Below are 24,415 nucleotides of genomic sequence, written 5' to 3' on the forward strand. Positions count from 1 at the left end.
GTGAGCTGGCTCCTGGGAGAAGTTATGCAAATATCAAAATGCCTTGATGTGTGGGTGTCAGTCTGGAGGAGTGGGCATCCCTAAGCGAGCTATTGTCTTGCATATAGAGCCTCCATGATTGAAAGAACTGAAATAATGAATGAGAGGAGCAGGCCAGGGACCTCAAAGCTGGAGAGGAATGGGCTAGATCAGGTGTCTCCAAACTTTCTAAAAGAAGGGCCAGTTTACTATCCTTCAGACTTTAGGGGGGCCAGATTGTGCCCAGTGGGAGTAAACAATGCCCCATATTTGGTATTAGGGTTTGAAGCAATTTGTGTCAGTAGGAGGAATAGTGCCCCACTGTTGGTGTCAGTGGAAGGTACAGTGCCCCATCGTTGGTGTCAATGAGAGCAATACTGCCCCATCGTTGGTGTCAGTGGGAGGTTTGTTGTCCTATCTTTGGTGTCAGTGTGAAGAATAGTGTCCCATTGTTGGTGTCAGTGGGAGGAATTATATCCCATAGCTGGTGTCATTGGAAGAAATAGTGCACCATTGTTGGTGTCAGTGGCAGGAATAATGTCCCATTGTTGATGTCAGTGGCAGGAATATGGGAGTGGTCTCAATATTTTATTCAGTTGTAGCACCTGCAGGGCTCCAATGAGGAAAGTGGCAGGGTCTGCCTCCCTTTAGACGTGATTTCCTATTGGTAGTATCTCACCAAAAATGCCATTTCAGTGGATGCCTGAAATCTGACTTGTGTCTTAGGACAGACCAGGGCTGGGACAAGAGGTGGGCGGGAGGGGCTGCTGCCCTGGGCGCAGTGGTTTACTGAAGGGATGAAGGTGCCTACAGTAAACCAAGGCTGACAGGGGGGGGAGCAGTTTGGCATCTTTGCCCTGGGCGCTGGATGACCTTGTCCCGCAACTGGTGCAGACTTCTGGGAAAAGCAGTAAGCCAATCACCCAAGCAGGAAATGGTGTTTCTGGGGGCGTACATCTGGGGGTGTACACTATCTGTGTAGAGAAGGCCTCCAGGTAGCAATTACAGTATGACTTGGGTCACAATTGTATATGCTATATTATTTTTTTTAATCACTTCCCGTCCACCCTATAGCAGAAATGTTGCAGTTCCGGGTAGGGGGCACGGCCTTGGCTGTGAATTACCAGGTCCCGGCTGGTGATTACTCGCCGATACCCGGTGATTGCCGAGCATCTCCAACGGAGGGAGAGAACTGTATGTAAACAATACAGTTCTCTCCCCTGTCAGCTCCTGCAACTGCTTTGCATGGCTGTGCACAGCACAGCCATACAAAGCAGTGAAGCACACACACAGCACACTATGTAAAACAGCACACAGTTAACCCTTTGATTGCCCCACATGTTAACCCCTTCCTGCCTAGTGCCATTAGTACAGTGTCATTGCTTTTTACTACCACTGATCACTGTATTGGTGTCACTGGGGATGTCAGTGACACCAAGTAAGTTCCCCCCAGTGTCAGAATGGCCGCCGCAGTCCTGCTATAAGTTGACGATCGCCACCATTACTAGTAAAAATGTAAAAAAAAAATCTCTGTATATATACCGCCATTTGTAAACGTTATAACGTTCACGTAAACCAATTAATTTACACGTATTGGGATTATGTTTTTTTTAAAAAGACGTAGCAGAATACATTTTGGCCTAAATTTATGATGAAATTAGATTTTTTCAATTTTTTTACTGGACATCTTTAATAACAAAATGTCAAAAATACAGTTTTTTTCTCAAAATTGTCTTTTTTTTTTATAGCGCAAAAAATTAACAACGCACAGGCGATCAAATACCACTGAAAGAAAGCTGTATTTGTGGGAAAAAAAGGTGTAAATTTCATTTGGGTGCAGCGTTGCATGACCGCACAATGGTCAATTAAAGTACCGCAGAGCCGTAACGCAAAAAATGGCCTGGTCAGGAAGGGGAGTAAATCCTCTCGAGGGCAAGTGGTTAATGTGTTTATGTTTTCCCATGGAAGTAGAGTTACCCTTTAAGGCCTTTTGCACAATGCTGAAAAACACACCACATTTTTTGCTGGTCTAAACAAAGGTGCATTGTTGTCTATGGAACAACGCACACAACTGTGTAAAGGTCAGTGATACAGTGAGGAGTACAGGGCTGTGAACTAAAATGAAAAAATGTTATGTTTTAGGCCTTGGTTTATACCGCTGCGACTTGTCATGTGATTTGACATTTTTAAAATTGCATGACAAGTTGCATCCTATTGTCCACATTGGAACTGTTCAAATCGGTGTGACTTCATTCCATTTCCATTTGAAAAAAGGTTCCTACACAATTTTTTGCGATTTCAGGCATAAAAATGTGTACATGAAGTCACACAGATATCAGCTAAGTTGCACCTAAAGTCTCATTGACATGCGGCCTTGATATTGTGCGACTCCTCTTGAAGCCACTTGATTTTAACTGCCTCCAGCCCGCCATATAGTAAAATGATGGACGCAAGGCGGTTCTCTCGTTCTGGGAGGACATCATATGACGTCCTACTCTAACCGCACATGTGTGGCTCAGGGAGCACGCAGCGCTGCGATCAGTGGTACGCTGTGTCCCTCGGACACAGCGGATCACCGATCAACGGAAAGAGCCGAAGATGTTGGCTCGGTTATGTGATCAGCTGTGTCCAATCACAGCTGATCACATGTAAACAGGGAAATGCTGGTTATTGGCATTTCTCTCCTCTCGAGCTGTCACGCTGACAGTTCGAGAGGAGAAGAGAGACGGTAATCGGCATTCCTCGGAGAGGACGTGTACACAGATCATCAGGGCACTGACGATCAGTGTGCCCTGATGATCTGTGTAGCCCCAGCAGTGCCACCTGTCAGTGTCCATCAGTACCACATCAATGCCACATATCAGTGCCCATCTGAGCTGCCTTTCAGTGTCACCCATCAGTGCCAGTCAGTGCCACCTATCAATGCCAGTCAGTGCCACCTATCAGTGCTGCTAATCAGTGCCACCTATCAGTGCTGCTAATCAGTGCCACCTATCAATGCTAGTCAGTGCCACCTATCAGTGCCAGTCAGTGCCACCTATCAGTGCCCGTCAGTGCCACCTATCAGTGCCCGTCAGTGCTGCCTATCAGTGCCGCCTATCAGTGCCAGTCAGTGCCGCCTATCAGTGCCACCTATCAGTGCCGCCTATCAGTGCCATATATGAGCGCTGCCTTTCAGTGCCCATCAGTGATGCCTGTCAATGCCCATCAGTGCCACCTACCAGTGCCTCTTCATCAGTGCCACCTATCAGTGTCCATCAGTGCCCATCACTGCAGCCTCATTAGCGCACATCAGTGAAGGAAAAAAATCACTTATTTACAAAATTTTTAACAAAAACTAAGAAAAAACTTTTTTTTTACAAAATTTTCAGTGGTTTTTGGTTTGTTTAAGAAAAAATAAAAAACCCAGAGGTGATTAAATACCATCAAAATAAAGCTCTATCTGTCACAAAAAAATGAAAAAAATGGGTACAGTGTTGCATGACCGTGCAATTGTCAGTCAAAGTTTGACAGCGCTGAAAGCTGGAAATTGACCTGGGCAGGAAGGGGGTATAAGTGCCCTGTAGGCTAGTGGTTAAAGTCAGATTCAGTGTGAACCAACAGTGATTGCAGTAATTTACAGGCATACATGTGTATTTTGCAACACTGGCAATTCGGCTTCATTCACACAGCCGTAAAAATTTTACTGATATTATTACACCTGCGTTTTCCAGGAAAAAAGTTCTGTTTAATGATCAGTAAAATACGTACCGATGCGCTTAAATGAGTAAAGATATGAATGCGTATATAATTTGTTTTTAGGATACTTCATTTTCCCCTTTATTTACGACTTTTTGATTCTGTGTTACGGTTCTGACAGCAGCTCATGTTTACACACCTGTGTGAATGGCTCCAATGAAAACAATGTAGCTGCGTTCAGACTGGGGCCACACTAACGCAGTGAGGGACACCGCGTGTATTTCTCACAGGAATCACACTGCATTCCTGTGCAAATTACCTGCAATGTCTGTGCAGCAACATACAGTTTGTATGGCTCAAATTGCATCCATACCAAAAAGGTGCAAGATCCTTTTTTTTTATCCACACCTAAAACACATCACATGGGTGTTCTCACCCATACGATGCGACTTCTGGCAATCGCATTGCGTTTTGCAATCTGTTTTGGGGTGTCAATTTATCATTGACGCAGGCACCAGATTGCATGAGCGCCATAAGATTGGCGACAGGGGAGGGACTTCTAGCAGATTGACAGCCTCAGCTGTGTTCTTGTGTGAAAGGGAACGTGTCCCTTCCTTCCCTCTCGTCACCATTTTTTTCTTGGTGTCAGGAAAACTTGAAAAAAGTGACTCATGCTTAGCAGAGGAATGAAGCAGCAGACAGAAATTATACTTAGTGCTCTTAATTGAAACAAGCACACACTATAGAGGGATATGCTTTGTTCATATTTCATGTCTGAGGTTGTGAAAAGGAAGAGAAAAATGCAATCAATAGGAATGCAGACCACAAAATGTAAACCAGCTCAGGCTTTTAACCCTTTTCAGAAAAAAAGGTTGAGAATACCAATAATTTAAAGTGGTTGGAAAGACTAAAAGGTGTTTTACCTTAATGCTGTCTCTGCACTACAGTAAATAAATCCTTTAGGTTTCCCCCTAAATACCCACCTGAGCCCGATCTTGATCCATTGCTGTGCCCAAAAGTTGTAACACTGCTTTCTCTCTCCACACTGGACATGGAGGCAGCAGCGGAAGCCATTGGCTCCTGCTGCTGTCAATCAAATCCAGTGAGAAAGGAGTGTGGGGCGGGGCTGAGCCACACTATGCATGTCAATGGACGCAGACCCACCTGGGGAGCAAGCCCTCACGTGTGCCACCATGAGAAGTGGCTTCCTATGGTGGCGCACAGAGAAGAGGAGGAACCAGGAGTAGTGATGAACCGAACACCTCCGTGTTCATTTCGAGGTCGAACATGCAAACCTAATGAACGTTCGACCGCATACGACTTAACGCAAGTCTATGGGGCTCAAACTTCAAAAGTGCCCATTTTGAAGGCTAACTCTATATGCAAGTTATTGGCCATAAAAGGGGTATGGTGACTCGGGTACTGCCCTGAGGTACATGAATCAGTGAAATTTTTTTTCCAGAAAAGTACATTTTTAAAGGGGCAGTCATATTTTCTTAAAGTAAAAAGAAAAGAATGAAAAATTCCTTTAAATATCATGCCTGTGGTGGTCCCTTAAACTACCTGCATAGTTGCACATCTGTACAATGTATAGAACCTGCTGCAGCAGGACTGACATTTTTTTTAAAAATTACATTTAGAAAAAAACCAAACCCTTTAGGTCTGTAGGAAGGTTAGGATTGACCCCACAGCAAAAGATGTAAAAGAAAAAATTGTATGGGGTTCCCCCTAAAAGCCATGTCAGGCCCTTTAGGCCTGGTAGGACTTTTAAGGGGGACCCTACCCCCAAAAATGGGGGGGAGCATGGGGTCCCCCTAAATTCCTACCAGACCCTTGATCCGAGCACAGGCCAGGCAGGGCAGGAAAGGATGGGGACGTTTGATCGTCCTCAGATAGGTGTGGCTAGCTCTGCCCAATTGTTTACATCATTTTTTTTTATTTATTTTTTTGCTTTTTGTTTTTGTACTATCATTATTTATTATTTTTTCCCAGGGAGAGTAAGCAGCCTTATATAGTGTGGGGCGTGGACTTAAACGTGAGCCATAATTGGCCAAAGTCACCGTGACTTTGGCCAATCATGACTCTCACAGTGTGTTGTGCTGAGGTCAGGTGTATTGCTTTGGCCAATTGTGGCTCTCACAATGCACTGTGAGCACAGTGCATTGTAGGGCGCTCAGCGGGCAAACAGCCCACCGAACATCCTTACCGTTTGTGTGTTCAGCGCACATTCGAATGGCTGATGTTCAAGCTCAACACTAGCCAGGAGCACCAGCAGGACCATCGGCATGGGAACCAAGAAGAAGATCAGGGATGCTCTGTACAAAGCAGGGCAGGTAAATATAACAGGCTTTGTTTAAGAAAATAAAAAAGAAATAACTTTGCAATTTCTTTAAATTTTGTAATGCTGTCAAAACTTAAATCCAATGAATAAAGAAATAGGTCAATCTATAGAAAAGATTCAGCAACCATCCATTTTTAATGCTGTAAATGGAAGACAATAAAATATTCATATAGAAGTAGTTTTTGTTGAGTCGTGTTGTAATGTCAGTTGTACATTGGTGATCTTTTGTGCCGATATTAGTAACTACATTACCTGAAATCCACCTAAGGCTGTATGATTTTGTCCTTAGTTGGTCACCAAAATAATCGTCCAGTGTGTATGTTCTTCGAGGATCTGGCTTTTTTTCCTCTGAAGTTAAAAAAAAAAAAAGACAAAATGTTAGCTTCAAGAATTGGTAATCCTAACATACAAGAAATGTACAAAATAGATTCTTTCTAAAGCAAATTTCACCAAAGCAGCTCAATGAGCAAAATAAAAGCAGTATTAAACCCAAAATCAAAAATGTAATATATTGCAGCTTACCAATCTTTACATTCAGTAGCTGCATTAGTTTTGTTTTTAGGATTTTTTCCCTCTGTTGTCACCTGGTGATCTGGTCAGCAACAAAATTAGCCTGTGTTAGGCTCCATAAACACTTAGGGAGAAAAAAATCAGTTATTCTCTATGGAGATGGTTCAGATCTCTACTCCATGTCACCTGAAGCCAAACGCCTGAAGCTCAAAAAAGTTTTGGAACTACTTTTCCAGCTTGATTTGGGAAAAGTAATGTGTTTTTGAAGCGTTTTTATTTTTCTCTCCATAAATATGCATTGAAACTCACAATTTTTTTTAAGCTTGTGTGCATTTTTGGAACTTTTTTTTTACTCAAATGGAAAAAAAAAAAAGTTCAATAAATAAAACAAATCTATAAATAAAAGTAATCATTAATAATAAAATAAATAATATAGAATGATGAATATTAATTAACCCCTAACCTTAACCCCCTAACCCTAAAAAATAAAGGTTTTTAAATAAACACCCTAAACCAAATAAACAAACAAGACAATATAAATAAAAATAATCATAAATAATATATAATGATAAATATTAATTAACCCCTAACCTTAACCCACTAACCCTAAAAATAAATTTAAAAAAAAAGGTAGTAAATAAACACCCTAAACCAAATAAATAAACAAACAAGACAACATAAATAAAAATAATCATAAATAATAAATATATAATGATAAACATTAACTAACCCCTAACCCTTAAAAAAAAATAAACGTTTTTAAACACCCTAAACCGAATAAACAAACAAGACAGCATAAATAAAAATAATCATAAATAATAAATACAATAAATAATATATGATAAATATTAACTAACCCCAAACCTAACCCAATTTATTTTATTGGGGTTAGGGGGTTACCCTAACCCTAAAAAAATAAATAAAAGTTTTTTAAACACCCTAAACCAAATAAATAAACAAAACATTATAAATAAAAATCATAAATAATACATAAAATATATAAAGATAAATATTAATTAACCCCTAACCTTAATCCACTAATCCTAAAAAAAAAAGGAGTTTTTAAATAAACACTCTAAACCAAATAATTAAACAAACAAGACAACAATAAATAAAAAAATTAACCCCTAACTTCAATATATAACTCCTAACTCCAATCCTCAACCATAACACCTAGCCCCTAGCCCAAACCCTAAACACCTAACCCCAACCCTATCCCCTAACTCTAAGTTCTCAGTTACAGCAAACAGTTTTTTCCTTTTGGGATAAAGGTTTTATATAAATAAATAAAAGCTGATCTTTGTAAGCACCCCTGGCAGTGGTAAATGGTTTGTCTCAACCCTCTAACTACTACATCTGCAGGACAGCTTGTTCTGTTGAAAAACAAAAATATTTACTGGCTGGATCACCAGGTGAAAATAAAGGAAAGAAAGCCACCAAATGAAAACGAATGCAGCCACCTCATGTAAGAATTGGTAAGCTGCAATATAATAAATGTTTGCTTTTGAGTTTAATATCGCTTTAAGAGACCCAACTTTGGCAACAATTCACCAGCGGCAGAGTCAATACTTTTGTGGTAAAGTCAGGTTTTCCAATACCATTCTGCTCATCCCTACGCACAAAGCTATGGGAAGAGCACAATACCCTGAAAACTAGAATTTTCACAAAAAGAGGTCAGCATATTTCTCTGGCCACAAATTTATTATACATATTTTCATAGGCTCATTTCTGTAAAAGGGATTAAAATAACATCCATAGATAACTCTGTACATTTCAGGAAATATTTAGAACACCAGATACTGCAACCAACAAACACACTTCCTGCACAGTTATCCCATGGAAAAACTACCAACTGTCCTTTTGCGGCTTCTTTTTGTTTCCAATGCTACATTTTTCTAGTGCAGCTCCAGCAGACACAGCTGTAAATGTCATCAGCAAAGGGGTTGTGCTAGGAGTAGGAATTTAGAGGAATTTGTCATAGGCAGGGGATTGGAGGATGGGGATTTGGGAGAGGGGATTGGTGGGGGATTTGTGCTAGAAGAGGGGGATTAGTGGGGGGATTTGTGCTAGAAGGAGGGATTGGGGGGGATTTGTGCTAGGAGAGGGAATTAGTGGGGGGATTTGTGCAGGGATGGGGGGATTAGTGGGGGGGATTTGTGCTAAAAGGAGGGATTGGGAAAGTTGTTCTAGGAGGGAGGATTAGCAGGGGGGATTTGTGCTAGAAGGGGGGACTGGGGGGATTTGTGCTACGAGTGGGGGATTAGCAGGAGGATTTATACTAGAAGGGGGGTTTGGGGTGAGTTGTGCTAGGAGGGAGGATTAGCAGGGGGGATTTGTGCAAGGAGGTGGGAATGGGGGATATGTGCTAGAAGGGGGGATTTTGGGTTTGTGCTAGAAGGGAGGATTGGGAGGGTTGTGTAAGGAGGGGGGATTTGTACAAGAAGGGGGATTGGAGGGGATTTGTGCAAGGAGGTGGTGAGGGAATTTGGAGATTTGTACTTGGATGGTAAATTTAAGAGGAAGGTGGATGTGTGCATGGAGAGATGATTTTTTGGGTGAGGGAGATTTGTGCTAGGAGTGGGGGAATTGGGAGCATTGGAGGCAAGATTGGGGGGCAAAGATTTGTGCTTGGACGGGGGTTTATACTGGGAGGAGGGGGAATGTGTGCATTGTTGTTTGGAGAGAATTTTGGCTTGCAAACAGAAGTTATGCTTGCGGGGGGGGGGGGGGGGAGCATGCTGATTGCTGATTAGTTCTGTTCTTTTTTTTTTGAGGGGGGGAGATTTATGCTGAGACAGGATCCTCACACATGGGGGAGGCTTAGTTTGTCATCTTCCCCCTGGGAGCTAGATGACCTTGTCCTGACACCACACACAGGGCAGTTAATAGATCAGCCACCTGTTTTTATCGCCCTCCTGCTGCCCATCTGAAAGACCTCTTACAGCACACACAACAGCCGCATTGTTTTGTGATGGAAATAGTTGGCCCAGCCAAACTCCTAGAAGTGCACTGAAACCTGGAATACTATTTTATGATATTTTTAGCACCTCTGTGTAGAGATACATTTCGATATTTAAAATAAATGCAAAACTGAATTAATTGGTAGTTTTCATATCTCCACAATGATTGATATTTAAACCACAGAAACTATCAGATCACGATTTATGCAGGAAAACCCCTATAAGGCAAACATAGGAAGGAAACTCTTGAGTTCTGTCAAGGCCATCAAATCATAGAAGTGACATGCACTAAAAATGCCAGTTTAAAATATAGCTAAAAAAAAACCACAGAGTGATATACATTGATGATTCATACACTGAATTATTGGTACATATAGTACATGTGTGTTTTAGTGTTCAAGTTGACTTTATATGTTAAGAGGTATAACTTGCTTCGAGTCAGTTTCACCTGCACATGTCATGTTTGTCCATTATGTATCAGAGGCTGCCATTCTGAGATGGTTTACCATTTACAGTAGCCAAGAGCAGCTGGTGCCATGAGCTGGGCATATACAGGTATGGGAAATGTCATGGTCAATATCATAACTTTCAATCTGCGGCACTAAAAAGCCAGTCCAGGCTTCCCTCTACCTAATCTTCAAGAAAGTCCAATAAACATGACTATGTGTTAGATAAAAACCATATCTTCAAAAAGTGATGTGCCGCCAAGAGGAAAAAAAAAAGAAGAAAGAATCCTCCACCATCACCATTCACAGCCTCTTACCGGAAAATATGACCACAGATCATGCGGTCGAAAACAGCAAATATGGAATAACAATGGACATGTTGGATATATGCTGTGTTAAAAAAGGCAGTTCCACCGCTAGTGACTCGATGATAAAGATCCAGTGTTATGCGTCAAAGATAATGGGATGTATACAAAGAGAACAAAAGCTCCTCGTAGTGTAGTATTTTAAAATAATCTGAAGTTTAATAAAAGTATTGCACTTACAAACATATGATGAACTAAAAATGCAAGATCATTAAAGTTTCTAACCAACAAAATGGCTGCGGCACATGGCGTGATGACGTCATAAGCCGTAGCTCTACCTTACATGTTTCGTCACATGCAGACATTGTCAGGGGCCAACATGTCCATTGTTATTCCATATTTGCCGTTTTCGGAAGCAAAATCTGTGGTCATATTTTCTTGTAAGAGGCTGTGAATGGCAATGGTAGAGGATTCTCTCTTTCTTCTTCCTGTTGGCGGCACATCACTTTTTGAAGATATGGTTTTTATCTAACACATAGTCACATTCATTGAACTTTCTTGAGAAATGTATTAATTTGTCATATTTTGTGCAACTGTGGTATGAATTAGCGCTACATTTTAATTTTTCATAATTATTTTATTGCTGCCTGCATTTTGGTGTTAGCAGCTCTTTCACCACTCAGAGTGCATTTAGTGCAGGTACACTTTATTATTATTTATTTTCCCTCTACCTAGCCTTAGGAAAAAAGCGCATTCTCAGGGATACCATGGTATTGCCAGGCCACCTGTAATGTACAGTACATTGCTTAGCATCCAACAGTTCCAATTTACAAAATTCCTCTGTCCCTCTTTCCAGCACAGAAGCTCTTCTTTTAGGTCTAATTGACCTATCACATGGGTCACAGCTACAACTGGGTCCATTCACACTAAAATATTGGTGGTACATTAATGCATTTGTTAATCTGAGTTGCATTAAGGCAGCCCATTCATTAAAATCAACAAAAGAAAAAAAAACTTGCATTAGCCTTTTTATAATTTGGAGCACCACAACACACAGTCTATGGATGTATTAACACAGGCTTTTTAATGCAATTAACGCAACACAATGTAAATGAGCCCTCAGAGTCTATCTTGCAACATCCAAGGGCATTACTCACAACCCTAGCAGGTCAGCAGACATGCATGCCTGTGGTTCTGACCTTTGATTGACTAGCACAATTATCAGGCTCCATTCACATCTGAGCATTTTGAATCGCAGGCAGAACAGCCTCAATTCTGCCCGCAATTTTCAAAACACTCTGCTAAAATGACAAATCGCACAACACGAATTTCAGATGACATGCATGTTAATAGCACCTAAGAACATGGTTCTGCCATAATTGTTGTGTGACAAATCACACTGCAATTTGCGGCAAACGCATTGCTCAAAGGTTGTCACCCAAAAAGGATCAGTAGCTTCTTTTGGGTGACAAGCTTTGCGCTATGGTCTTTGCCACTACTGCAGCATGATTCATCACACAACAGTCACGGCAAAACTGCACCATGCTTTTAGGTGATATTAAAATGAATTGCATCTGAAATTCGCATTTGTCATTTTAGCAGTGTTCTGCAATTGTGGGCAGAATAGCAGCAATTGTGCCAGTGATTCAAAATGTCTGGATGTGAACGGGGCCTCAGTGATAGAAATGGGAGGCACAGTAGACTTTCTGTTCTTATGGGGGAAAATGTAAATGTTGTTGCTGGTCCTGGAAGAGAGGGGACACACTGGTGCTAGAGGGGACACATTGGTGAAAGTCAACCCCCTACTTTGTGCATTAAAGGAAACGACTTAGATTGCATTATATGTAATAAAAGCTGTGAGGGGCAAAACACAACCCATGTGTCTGGCCTTTAAGCTGACTTTTCCCCTTTTGCTAAAAATGATATCAGCATACAGCTCTGCATGATATAAAATCATCTTACATTCATTAAACAGTTTTTGTTTTTACTATACAATTACTGTTTTCCCACTTCCTGGCTGAGTGAGGCTCTGGTGTAACCAGGACCTCACAGCTGCATCCTGGAAAGTACCTGTCACATGTTCCAGGTGGCAAAGCTAGAATTCAGGAAAAAAAAAAAAAAAAGAAGGTAAGCAAAGAATAAAATTTTGAAATGATCTATATCTGTTTGTAGAAGGCCATTATGACCATTTCTAACGGTGCCTTTACTAAAAATGTAATACGAAGCCTGTGCTAAGAAATTAAATAGCACATGCTGCTATTGATGACCAGGCCTTCTGAAGACACCAGATGCCTGGTGGTTGAACTCATTTAGCAACATGATAAATTTAGATTTAGGGAAAATATGCAGGTGACTGACTTAAATAGTATGTAGGCCACCAGATCGACATGCAGCCAACTGGCATTTTCAGAAGGTAGTCACCATTGGTAAAGTTCGTTAATCACAGGCTCCTAAAGCATCAGCTCATCCTGAAGTCATGCTTCTGTTATAGGTAGCTCCTGGAGTGCTGCAGCACCTTCAGGCTTCTTACATCCCTTGGTTACTGCAATGGTAAGATTTCCCCTTCACAGCTCTTGGTTTTTCCTCTATCTCACATTGGAGTCCCACTCCTATAACAAGACTGTCCTAGGGTACTCCACAAGAACTGCTTCCAAATATAGAGACCATCAGCTATAGCTCATATCAACTGTTCTTCTGCAAAACCCTTTCATGGTTGCCTACCTAAACTTGCTAGCATTGTGATACTGGTTGTTACCAGATGTCTCGTTCCACTGTTTTTTCTTTTCATTATATATGCAAATGTTAAAGAAGTTTTAAAAAGCAGACCAGAACTCTCAAAACTCCCAGGTGGACAGAAACAGAGCTGGGATATCTAGCAGGGAGCTTTTTATTTTGGAATATTGAAGGCATATAATACATCAGGGGCTGCTGTCTCAGCCCTTAAGGTCCTACTTTAACTTTTAGGTGGATATCCACTTTTATTTCCTAAATTGGCAGTTGGACTAGGACTCGATATCTTTCTTTACATTCCATTGTATGTTGGAAATCAGATGTGGACATCTGTGTAATGTATAAATAACAAACTTCAAGTGTATATCAAAACCAGTAACATATTCCTATGATATCGAAATAAAGAAAAAAATAAAGAAAAAAAAGAGATAATTCACAAGCCAAGTAACTGAACACAGAATTAGACCAAATAGTATTATCTGTATTATCTTTGAATTTACACAGGACTGGCCCTTTTTTTGTTGTTGCTGTTAGAACATTGGAGGAGTGCTGAAACTGTCTTTCCTACGTGTTCTGTTTTGTTGCTGAGAAGGGTCTTCTGTTCTACAAGTGCAACACTAACGCCCACCCAAAAACACAATGTGTGTTTTCATTAAATGGACTGAGATCATGTACACATGACACCTGCTGCAAGCAACCAGCTGCTAGGTTTAATTAAAGAACTTTTGTCACTCGCTAGCTTAGCTGACCTGCTAAGGATTTTATACAAAGCCTCATAAACACTTCAATCGTAAAGGGTTTCAATACTTTTCTCAAAATGTAAATTTAATGTAAAACTATGTATACATTATTGTATATTAAAAAAGGGCAGTATTTGTAGTTGCTGATGTTCAAGGTTTTTTTCCAGAGTGAAAAACCTCTTTAAGGCCCTGGTGATGTGATCAGTTAGCTTTTTTAGTAACTTATATTGCTATAACACATGAGGCTCAGATGTGCCAGCAAGTGTAAATGGATACAAGTGACTATTTACAAGGGCATCATGGTATAGTAGAAAATACAATGCAACGCTTGTATTTCTTTGTGTCAGTAATGCATCTCTGTGCTCTGCTCGAAATAATGTAACAGAAAACTATGATAATAGCCTTCGTGTTAAACACTTGACTCTGACCTTCTTACATTATAGGATGACAATATCACCGGTTAGAGATATATCCTGGGTCCAAGAAAGTGATGGCTAAGTTCTCAACTCTTAAAACTAAAATTCTGGCCTGGATCCCTGCATCCACACAATCAATGTGGGTGCAGGGATCTCTCACGCCATGCTATTGTATTCTGACAACAGGAGCTCCCCCCTTCCCATCAGAATACACAAATCAGCATTACAGCAGCTGATTGAATGCTGGTTTTCCAGCAGGACCATTCAACCAGCTAATGACCAGCTTCTGTTGAATACACAGGGCTAGACACTGAAATTCGGCCGGTTCTGCCTACTTGCATGCCTCTTTTCGCTTATTGATTTGTACTCCAATTTTTTTGCACTGTTACTTTGTGGTGTTGGAAACCTTTTTTGGAAAACCTCAAACATCTCTCTGAGAGAGACAGCAACTGGCCGAATATCAATATGTGTACTGTATACCCAACTTATGGCTTGATGAATATGTACAAATACCTACCTTATTCCATGCTCCCTCAGAGGCCTTTGGCATCTTCCCATATAAATGTAGAAAAGAGCCTGTGATCAGTGGAGGGGTAAAGAGAAGCAGATTTGGGGAACCAGTTGTGCATCAGAGGAAAAAGGCAAGTATTTGTACTCAGTGAGCAAATAAGAAGTCATCCATGCAATGCAGTGATGGTCCCACTATATAGTTAAAGTGGTTGTAGGCAACTGCAGGATGACCTCCCTACACAGGTGGCGTCGTTGCAACCAACATGCAAGGGAGAGTGCAGGACAAGGGGAATGCACATGTAACTGGTTGGGCTGCTGTCCAATTAGATGCTGCTGCCCCGGATGACCCCTAAAGCCATCTTTAGTGAGGGCAGTGCTTAGAAAAAGTACTGGCTCACTGCAGTTAGGGCGTAATTTTGCATGTGGGTAGGATAGGGACAAGAAACCATTGGACAGGGAGAGCATGCCTAGAGTAGGGAGAGGTTCCAGAGGAGGAGGGACAACATAGGGACTGATTGCTAGTGCTGCTGTAGAGAACCTGCTACTAGTTCTTGTCTATTTACTGCCTCCCAGCTTCCTCCTGAGTCAGGTGTTGTCTATCTCCATGCATCGCTTCCTGCAAGTGCTGTTTGATCAGCTGTGAGTGTTGCCACTAGTTCTAGTTGTCTCAAAACTCTGTTGCTATATGTTGGTATGTCCTTAATTTATTTTCTATAACTTTAACCACCGTGTGTGCCATTCCTTCCCCTGGGGGAGCTTACCAGCTGTCTTCCCTCCCACCTACACAGTATTAAACCCAAATGCAAACGTAATATTTTGCAGCATACCAATCCTTAAATGTTTTGGCTGTTTTCGTTTTTTGTAATTGAATTTCACTCCTGGGTAGAATAGCACTTTAACAGACCTTCTACTTCATATTTAAAAAGAAAAAAAAAATTGAACACCCTTGTTCACCGTTTTCAAATCTAAAAGAGAACTGTCACATTTTTGTTGTGGACTGATTGACTTTACTTAATTTGCAAGAAGTCTTACTAAGTCAATAGCTATAAACCCTAACCTTCCCCACTGTATCCATAGTTCTTAAAAAAAAAGTTTTAGTGTGAAATCCACAAGCTAACCAGAGCAGAAAGCAGAACAGAAAACAGCATGTGGAAGAAAACTAAATGGTAGGTAAAAAAGCCAGTTATCCTTGGGCTCATGGGCCCAGAAGCATTTACATCCTCTGCAGGTGTGGTACAGCCCTAGAACCGGTAAACCATTTTAGCTCCATATATTTATTGGGAATATATAAATAAAAAGCAAAAAGTTACATGAATATTCATCACTAAACCGTTGCACATATTTAATAAAATCATTTAGTATATTGTAATATTCCTTTGCAGACAGTGAGCAAAAAAAATGTTGACAGGCTGAAAGACAAATCATTTTTCCTAATAATCTGCAAATAGTCTAACTACATCCTAATCTGCTTTTTGGGGTTTAAATGGTGGACAATGGGTTGTATGAGGATAACATTGTTTTCAACTGAAAATCACTGGACAGCAAAATTTCCAAGACTGCTTCTGTGCATTTGTATTGAGTAATCTTTGTATAGTGTCCTTATATAAACTTGCTTTACCCTGTACTTTGGATTATATATTTTTTTAATTAAATATTACATACAAAAGGTCTTTAAACTTTTTCCAACCAGCATTTTCACGAGAACCTGAAATGTCTTGCTTTTAAAGTGCTCATTTTATATTTTTTACTTTTGCACTCCGTCAAATTCTTTTTTATATTTTTGTGTAATTAAACATCCATTTTTTTATTCTTTTTCTTTACAATCTCATCGCAAAGGACTGCTGGCACAAAGTAGTAGCTATTCCTCTCTGTGCACCATCACAAGAAGGATGAAGGAGACACACACCAGTGACATAAAGAAGTACATAGAAAGTACTGCCTATTTCAGAAGAGTACTGTTCAGTTACAGTGATCACCAGCTGGAATAAAAGGTAACTCATTCACAGTCCCTTCACAAGGGTCTACTCGTAGCAAACAATCAGCAGCTAAGTATTTATATGCAATGGACTGCACCACTAGGGTCTTCTTGCAGGGGTAGCGGCAGACTGCTTAGCCTATTTCTGTACCTGAAGGTCTCCTGTAAAGCAGGGGAACACAAGGAATTTGGGTTATATATCCTCCTCACCTGCTGTGGAACTCCTTATCTTATGTCCAGAGTGCCACTAGGAACTCATACTGGTCTCCAACCCAAGTCACACTTCAAACCCTTCAGGGGTGTATCAACCCTTATGTGGACTTGGCATACTACACATCTCAGCTTACTCAATATCGGAATGTCCAATCAAAGCTTGCTTATCTGAATGTTTACTGAACAGTTATTCCTTCACAAAGTTCAACTACAGCATAACTTTTCAAGACGATGATCACATTATCCTATACTCAGTCTCTGTATGGCTATTCTCCCAATCTGTCACCTAGGTGGATATTTCACAGGCCCAAGCTGAGGCCTGCAGAGAACAGAGGAAGTCCAGCCCATACTGCCAAAGACAGAGTGGAGAACACCTTAAAAAAAGGGACACTAACCCCCTGTTGAAAGGCACTAGAAAGTATTCCCCACACAGCAGAACAACTCTTTTATATACTGTATAGCTGTACCAAACAGACAATAAAGGAATATATTTATTAGATTGAGATCAGTGCAAACATTTATATGCCCTAACCCTTCAAAACTTTAAAAAAGGTAAACCTCCATACTTATATACCAAGACATTGGTCTAGTGCAAAATACGTGCAATTGTAGAGTAAGTAGTGACCATCCAAAAGTTCACAGCTATGGACAACAACAAGACCTTGTATCCATTATGTCAACATTTATTGCAGAAACTACTACATACAAGCAATCCCAAATGTAAGTAATAGCAGAAACAGACTGGTATAAATGGCTAGATCTAAGATAGCAAAATATGACAAGAAAGCGTGCTGAGAGATTAGCCCCACAGTGTTGAGGGACAGACACTTTGAAAGAGTTCCACACCTATCATGGCCAGAAGCAATTTTGTCCTCCACTCCTGATAAAGTGGTACCCAGCCATGATACTCTCCTGCTATGTACAGTTGCAAGAAAAAGTATGTGAACCCCTTGGGATTACGTGGAGTTTTGCATGAATTGGGCATAAAATGTGCTCTGAACGTCATCTAAGTCACAACAATAGAAGAACACAGTCTGCTGAACATAATACTACACAAACATTAGATGTTGCCATGGTTTAATTGCACATAACATGTAAACATTCACAGTGCAGGGAGGAAAAAGTATATGAGTCCCTATCTTAATGACTTCTCCCAGAGCTAATTGGAGCCAGGTGTGAGCCAACCTTGACTCCAATCAGTGTGATGATATTGAATGTGTTGCTGACAGCTGTCCTGCCCTTAAAAACACACACCTGTTTTGAGTTTACTGGTTTCAAGAAGCACTGTCTGATGTGAACCATGCCTTGCAGAAAAGAGCTCTCAGAAGACCTACGATCAAGAATTGTTGAATTGCATTAAGCTGGAAAGGGTTACAAAAGTATCTCCAAAAGCCTTGATGTTCATGTGTCCACGGTAAGACAGACTGTCTACAAATGGAGAAAGTTTAGCACTGTTGCTACTCCCCCTAGGCGTGGTCGTCCTGTAAAAATGACTGCAAGAGCACAGCGCAGAATGCTGCATGAGGTAAAGAAGAATCCCAGAGTGTCAGCTAAAGACCTACAGAAATCATTGGCACATGCTAACATTTTTGTTGACACATCTACAATAAGGAAAACATTAAACAAGAATGGAGTACATGGGAGGACACCACGGAGGAAGCCATTGCTGTCCAAAAAGAATATTGCAGCACGTTTGAAGTTTGCAAAAGAGCACCTGGATGTTCCACAGCACTACTGGCAAAATATACTGTGGACAGCTGAAACCAAGATTGAGTTGTTTGGGAAGAACACACAACACTATGTGTGGAGAAAAAAAGGCACAGCACACCAACATCAAAACCTCATCCCCACTGTAAAACATGGCGGAGGGAGCATCATTCTTTGGGGCTGCTTTGCTGCCTCAGGGCCTGGACGGATTGTTGTCATTGATGGGAAAATGAATTCCAGAGTTTATCAAGACATTTTGCAGGAAAACGTACGACCCTCTGTCCGCCAACTGAAGCTCCGCAGAGGATGGGTGATGCAACAGGACAATGACCCAAAGAATACAAGTAATTCAACAAGACAATGGCTGCAACAGCACAGAATACGCCTTCTGGAGTGGCCCAGTCAGAGTCCTGACCTCAACCCGATTGAAATGCTGTGGCATGACCTTAAGAGAGCGATTCACACCAGATATCCCAAGAATATTGCTACACTGAAACAGTTTTGTGAAGAGGAGTGGTCCAAAATGACTCCAGATCGTTGTGCAGGTCTGATCTGCAACTACAGGAAATGTTTGGTTGAGGTTATTGCTGCCAAAGGAGGGTCAATCAGTTATTAAGTCCAAAGGTTCACATACTTTTTCCTCCCTGCACTGTGAATGTTTACATGTTATGTGCAATTAAACCATGGTAACATCTAATGTTTGTGTAGTATTATGTTCAGCAGACTGTGTTCTTCTATTGTTGTGACTTAGATGACGTTCAGAGCACATTTTATGCCCAATTCATGCAAAACTCCACGTAATCCCAAGGGGTTCACATACTTTTTCTTGCAACTGTATATATATATGCTTCCTTGACATACGCTTCTCATATCTACAAATACTCCGCTATTAATGTTATATGATGGATACCAGGGTCTTGCTCATTCCTTTGAACTCTTTTTCACTTGGGTTTTCACTTCCTACTCTACGGCTGTGTAGATTTGCACTAGACAGATGTCTCTGTAGATGTAGATATGGGGGTTTGCTTTCTAACGTTTTGAAGGGTTAGAGCTTATGAATGATTTCACTAATCCCAATAAAATATATATATTTCTTGTTTAGTATATGTGTGGTGCAACTATATATATAGTATGTATTATAGTTCTGCTTTGTGGGGAATAGTGGTAAAGTAAAGGCAACACTTTCTTTTTCATTTTGGATACGTTATAATCCTCTTCAGTTTTTTTTTTTTTTGCCATCTGTGCCGCACTGGGACATGGGGTTCCCTTGACTCCCTGTCCCATAATCAAAACAGGAAGTAACAGGAAATCACTCCAAATGAGCGAGTCCCTGGTGGTCATCAAGGTCACCAAAATTAAATGCCCCCAATGGAGGGTGAAGCTCAGGGACACAGACAGCAAGACAAATCTGACAGGTGTTTATATCCCACTCCACCCTATCCATAACAAAAAAAAAAAGTTTGCTTTAAGATGTACTTTTAGGTTTTAAATTTGTTTTAGGATCGGTCCAAAATATGAGCCTCATTAAGAAAACTTTCTGTCTAACATAAAAATAGATTCATTGGCTTTCATCTAAAACTTGTCTGTGCGCATACAGATGTGATAAGAACAGTAAATTGTAAAGTCAAATTTTGGGTGCAGGTTTATGTAAATGGTTCAGTGTTCTCGGAATGTCTACATAAATGTGTAAAAGAAATAATAGCTGAACTACTCTATCTATATTAGAGATAGATATATACATATAAAACACACACACAATATATATATATATATATATAAATAAAATTCTAGACTCCGTATTCCTCTTCAGACCATTCTTGTTTGCCCGACGATAAGTAAGCATGTGTGAATAGATGGCATTTAGCAGCCTCTGAGATCAGCCATTTAAAACCAAAAAGAAAACATCCTCAGACTGACAAATTCACAATGATGACGTCCTACAGATGTCCTAGAGAATCTCTAGTTTATTTTTCAGATCTTTTGACAACATGCCAAATAAAATAAAGAGACTAATTAATATAAATTGGTAGTGTGATGTGCGTTTAAGTCCTGTTTGTTTTATCGGTTTTAAAATGTTAAAATAGATTATTTTCTTGCACAGACCACACCATGAATGAGTTGAGGTTTTGAGTTGAGGGCTTTAAAGAGCCAAGATATTCAAAATAAATGTTCCTGTTTTTGTTAGAGAACCAACCATTCACCTCACCAGGGAATAATGTGGGCAACTCAAAAAAAGGACTCTCTTACACTGCAGTCCACAAAAAAAAAAAAAGAAGAAGAAGAATCGGGACCTGGCCTGATTACATTATTGCAATTTCAGGTAAAATAAATCAGACTATTTTGTCCCATTTTCTTTTGAAATCTAATCTAGGTGTTAGCAAGCGGGGGTGGAGTATAAATGGTAGCGAGGATGGAGGGTTACCCTAAAAATTAGCTTTAAAATAGGATTTTTTTGCTCTATAACATTATTTATCCCAAACAGGAGAACATCAGGAAAGAAAGCAGGGGGTTCAGTAGCAAGCAGGCAGGAGGGCACAGAAGTGGCTTCAGTGGAGGAAACAGTGGGGGCAACAAAATGCAGAGAGGAGAACCAGAAGAAGGCCACAAGAGATGAAGCAACAGCAAGCAAATAGGAGGACCCACATGAATTTACAGGAGAGGAATGAGTGGTAGCAGTAGCACCAACAAGCAGGCAGTAGGACCTAAAAGAAGAAGCAAGGTTATTTGCAGAAGCAACAAAAGGATTAGGGGACCCAAAGAAGGTGGTGGGAGAGGGAAAGAGGGAATAGCAGTAACAGAAAGACACAAGGTACATAAAGAAGGCAAAAGGAGAGGGTTCAGCAGCATCAGCAGGACAGGAAGACCAAGGGGGCAGTCTTGAGGACCTAGATTAGGTTGGAGATGAGGAAGCAATAGCAGAAGATGTAGGCAGTAGGCTCCAGCATCAGGACTTCAAATTTGGTATCTTTCAGTACATGAAGGTTAGTCATTGGTGCAGAGGATCCTAGCACAAGAGCTATTAGTATGCAAACAAAGGATTACACCACTTAAAGGAAGGTTAATGTTGGGGTTACAGGGAAGGTCAGTGTGAGCTGGGGCCTTAGGGTAGAACATTACTCCCTGCACGGTAAACCTTCTGAAGGTCAAAGCATTAGCAACAGACAGGCAGGAGTATCCACAGAAAGTCACAGGAGGGGATGCAGTGAGAACAGCAGTAGACAGACAGACCCATGAGAAGCTGCAGGAGCAGCCATAGAAGAAGTGACAGGAGGCAATGTCATCACATGCACTCCATGCAGTGAGTGCAGCTCCAATGAAAAGTATAAAGGACTACATTTAGGTGCTCAGATCCATGTCTTCATATGTACAAAAGTACTATAAAACAGCTGGTTGGGACTGCGTGTCCTTGGTTCTCTTCCAGAGAAATCCGCCTCAAGTCCAGTTTCTCATAGCAAACTATTCTCTCGATAAAATCAAAACAAGGCAAAGATAAAGACAAGATTAATTATGGTAGTATTGAAGAAGGGAAAACACAGCTGCTGATTATTACACATGTGCCAGCTGTAATTTTGTCTGTCAGTATGAGAGGTATACTAAACATCAACGATACTAATTACTAAAGTTTATCTTCTCAGTGATTTCGGATACAATACACCCGCTTGCTAGACACGTAATGAAGGAGTGCAAGTGTTACAGATATGTTAAAAGGTGAAAGCTGCATTTTAGGCAATATGCCAACTTGATGCACTTTGAGGATCATCAGAGCCAACAGAAATAATTAGATGATAGGATCCAAAATGCTTTTACATCACTTAAATGGCATTTACAGATATATTAAACTAAGAAGTTGATCATAGAGGCCTGCTGATTCAATTGGCTGCCACGGACAAAAGCGGAGAATGCAGTCCATTTTGTCCAAAATGAAAACTTTAGAGCCTCAACATAAAAGCGTCCATTTCAGCTATAGCCTGAGAACTCCAAAACATAAAGAAATTAATTGAGGATTATACTATTTTCAGATCATGAAAGATAGTTGAAAAGGCTAAGAAGTTGATCCGAATGACAGTGCCATTTTTCCTGTTTACTCTCATGTTTCAGCAGTTCAGACACCTTGTCACACATTAATTCCACCACTGATTAAGAGTTCATGAATTTACTGCATGTAATAAAAGTAATATTTAAATCTCAACAAGATGATTATTTTATGGTACTTAACCATTTCTGTTCGAAAGATATCTATGTTTAACTTTTAATGTCACCCAATTTTTTGTTTCTTTTTTTAATTCAAAACCAACTCCAGCCAAACTTTTTTTCTTTGGTCTTAGCTGGAGTGTGGAAGAAGGATGACCTTTTTCATGTTTTTAATTGTTGTCCCCCTATTGGCTAAATTTCTGTTTTCTCTTCTCAATCAAAGATGCCCAGTATGTTAGGGTATGACAAAGTATCACTAGAACAGAAAGAAAGAAAAAGCAGACAGGCAACAATGAAAGTCAGAGATTCAAACTCTTCACTATTCTATCCAAAACTATGTTTGATTTTCTTAAACTTTGAATGTGATCATGTTACCACATCTCAAAAATGCTTTTCCTTTTCTTGCATTGCAATGGTTTCTCCCTATCTGAACATGTGCATACTGGACAGTTCCTTCATGATAAATGCAATGCCAGATGAGAAGAGAGGCAGACATAATCTAGCTCATGATTATTAAACAGAAGAAAGACCTTTGTAAATTATGACTAAAAGTAATGTAATTCTGCTTCTTAAATGGGAAGGATTATTAAAAATGGCAGAAGTAGAGTTTGCCTTTGGAAATTGTTTGATTTGTCTTTAAAAGAGAAAGAGCTCAGTGCTTCCTTTTATGGACCACATCGCTAGGATTCCATTGGGACAGACAGATAAAGTAATGACTTATATCTATTATCTGTTAATTAAGATCCAGACCCTTACGATAATTATTTTCTGTTTGTCATTTATCAAATCACTTCGAGAGGGCCATGTAAAATGAAATATTATGACCTAAAAGCAGACTCCATACATAAATATACTGTATTATAAAAGTAATATTGTATGCTGGATGAGCACAGATAGTTGGAAAATTATCCCTTAAGATCAAGTCCCGGATGTGACGAAACGCGTCAGTGAAGTGACGTCGCACGTACAGAGCAGGAACCGGAAGTGATACAGCGGCCATCTCTGATTCTGGAGCCACAGTGTGTGTCCACCTGGAAGCTGCCTGGTAATCCCCAGCTATTTGTGGTTTCTTCTATGCGCTATTTCTTGTTTATACATGTAAGCAGTTTTATTAAAGTTTATTCTACTGTGATATACGAAATTACACTATCACCTTTTTTATATACATCTTGCTTGGAGCCTGGATACTGGGGAACGGGCTTACGCTACCATGAGGGGATGATATTGTAACGATACACTTCAGGAGTGGAGGCAAGGAGACTGAGCGGGTTGGTGATTCCTTCATATGATATCCCACAGCGGTTTTTCTCTTATCTTTGGTTTTCCGTGGAAGCGGTTTTGAGGACTACAACACTATAAAGAATTGATTTCAAGTGGGATTTATATAATTATTTTCATCGCTTTGGATTGTTGAGACACTGGACACTTATTTAATTAGAATTTTGTGTGACTATATGTTTTTGGACACTTATTACTTTGAGGGTATATATTGAATGTTTTTGGGTAGGAGGTTTTGAATTCTTTATGATTAGTGCTTTCAAGGGTTGAATGTTTTTTTTCTATCTAGAATCGTGTAGTTTATTGGGTTGTTTTGAGGAGATACCGTATTTACATTTATAGTTGGAAAATTGTTGTACAGCAAAAACCATAAAATAACTTGTCCCTTCTTTCCAAT

At 40.2% G+C, this 24,415-nt stretch overlaps 1 protein-coding gene across 1 annotated transcript in view; it reads right to left on the minus strand.

Annotated features, from left to right (window-relative positions):
- DPP4 (dipeptidyl peptidase 4) overlaps positions 1-24,415 on the minus strand; it is a 156,327-nt gene that overhangs the window by 91,783 nt on the left and 40,129 nt on the right. Inside the window, exon 4 of the mRNA XM_089660038.1 lies at positions 6,290-6,385. Within this exon, the coding sequence (XP_089516164.1) occupies positions 6,290-6,385 (96 nt within the window). The remainder of the gene's footprint in view (positions 1-6,289; positions 6,386-24,415) is intronic.

The sequence above is a fragment of the Staurois parvus genome, unplaced genomic scaffold, assembly GCF_062004578.1.
Source record: "Staurois parvus isolate SC_StPar_1 unplaced genomic scaffold, SC_StPar_1.0 ptg000031l, whole genome shotgun sequence".
Classification (NCBI taxonomy): domain Eukaryota; kingdom Metazoa; phylum Chordata; class Amphibia; order Anura; family Ranidae; genus Staurois; species Staurois parvus.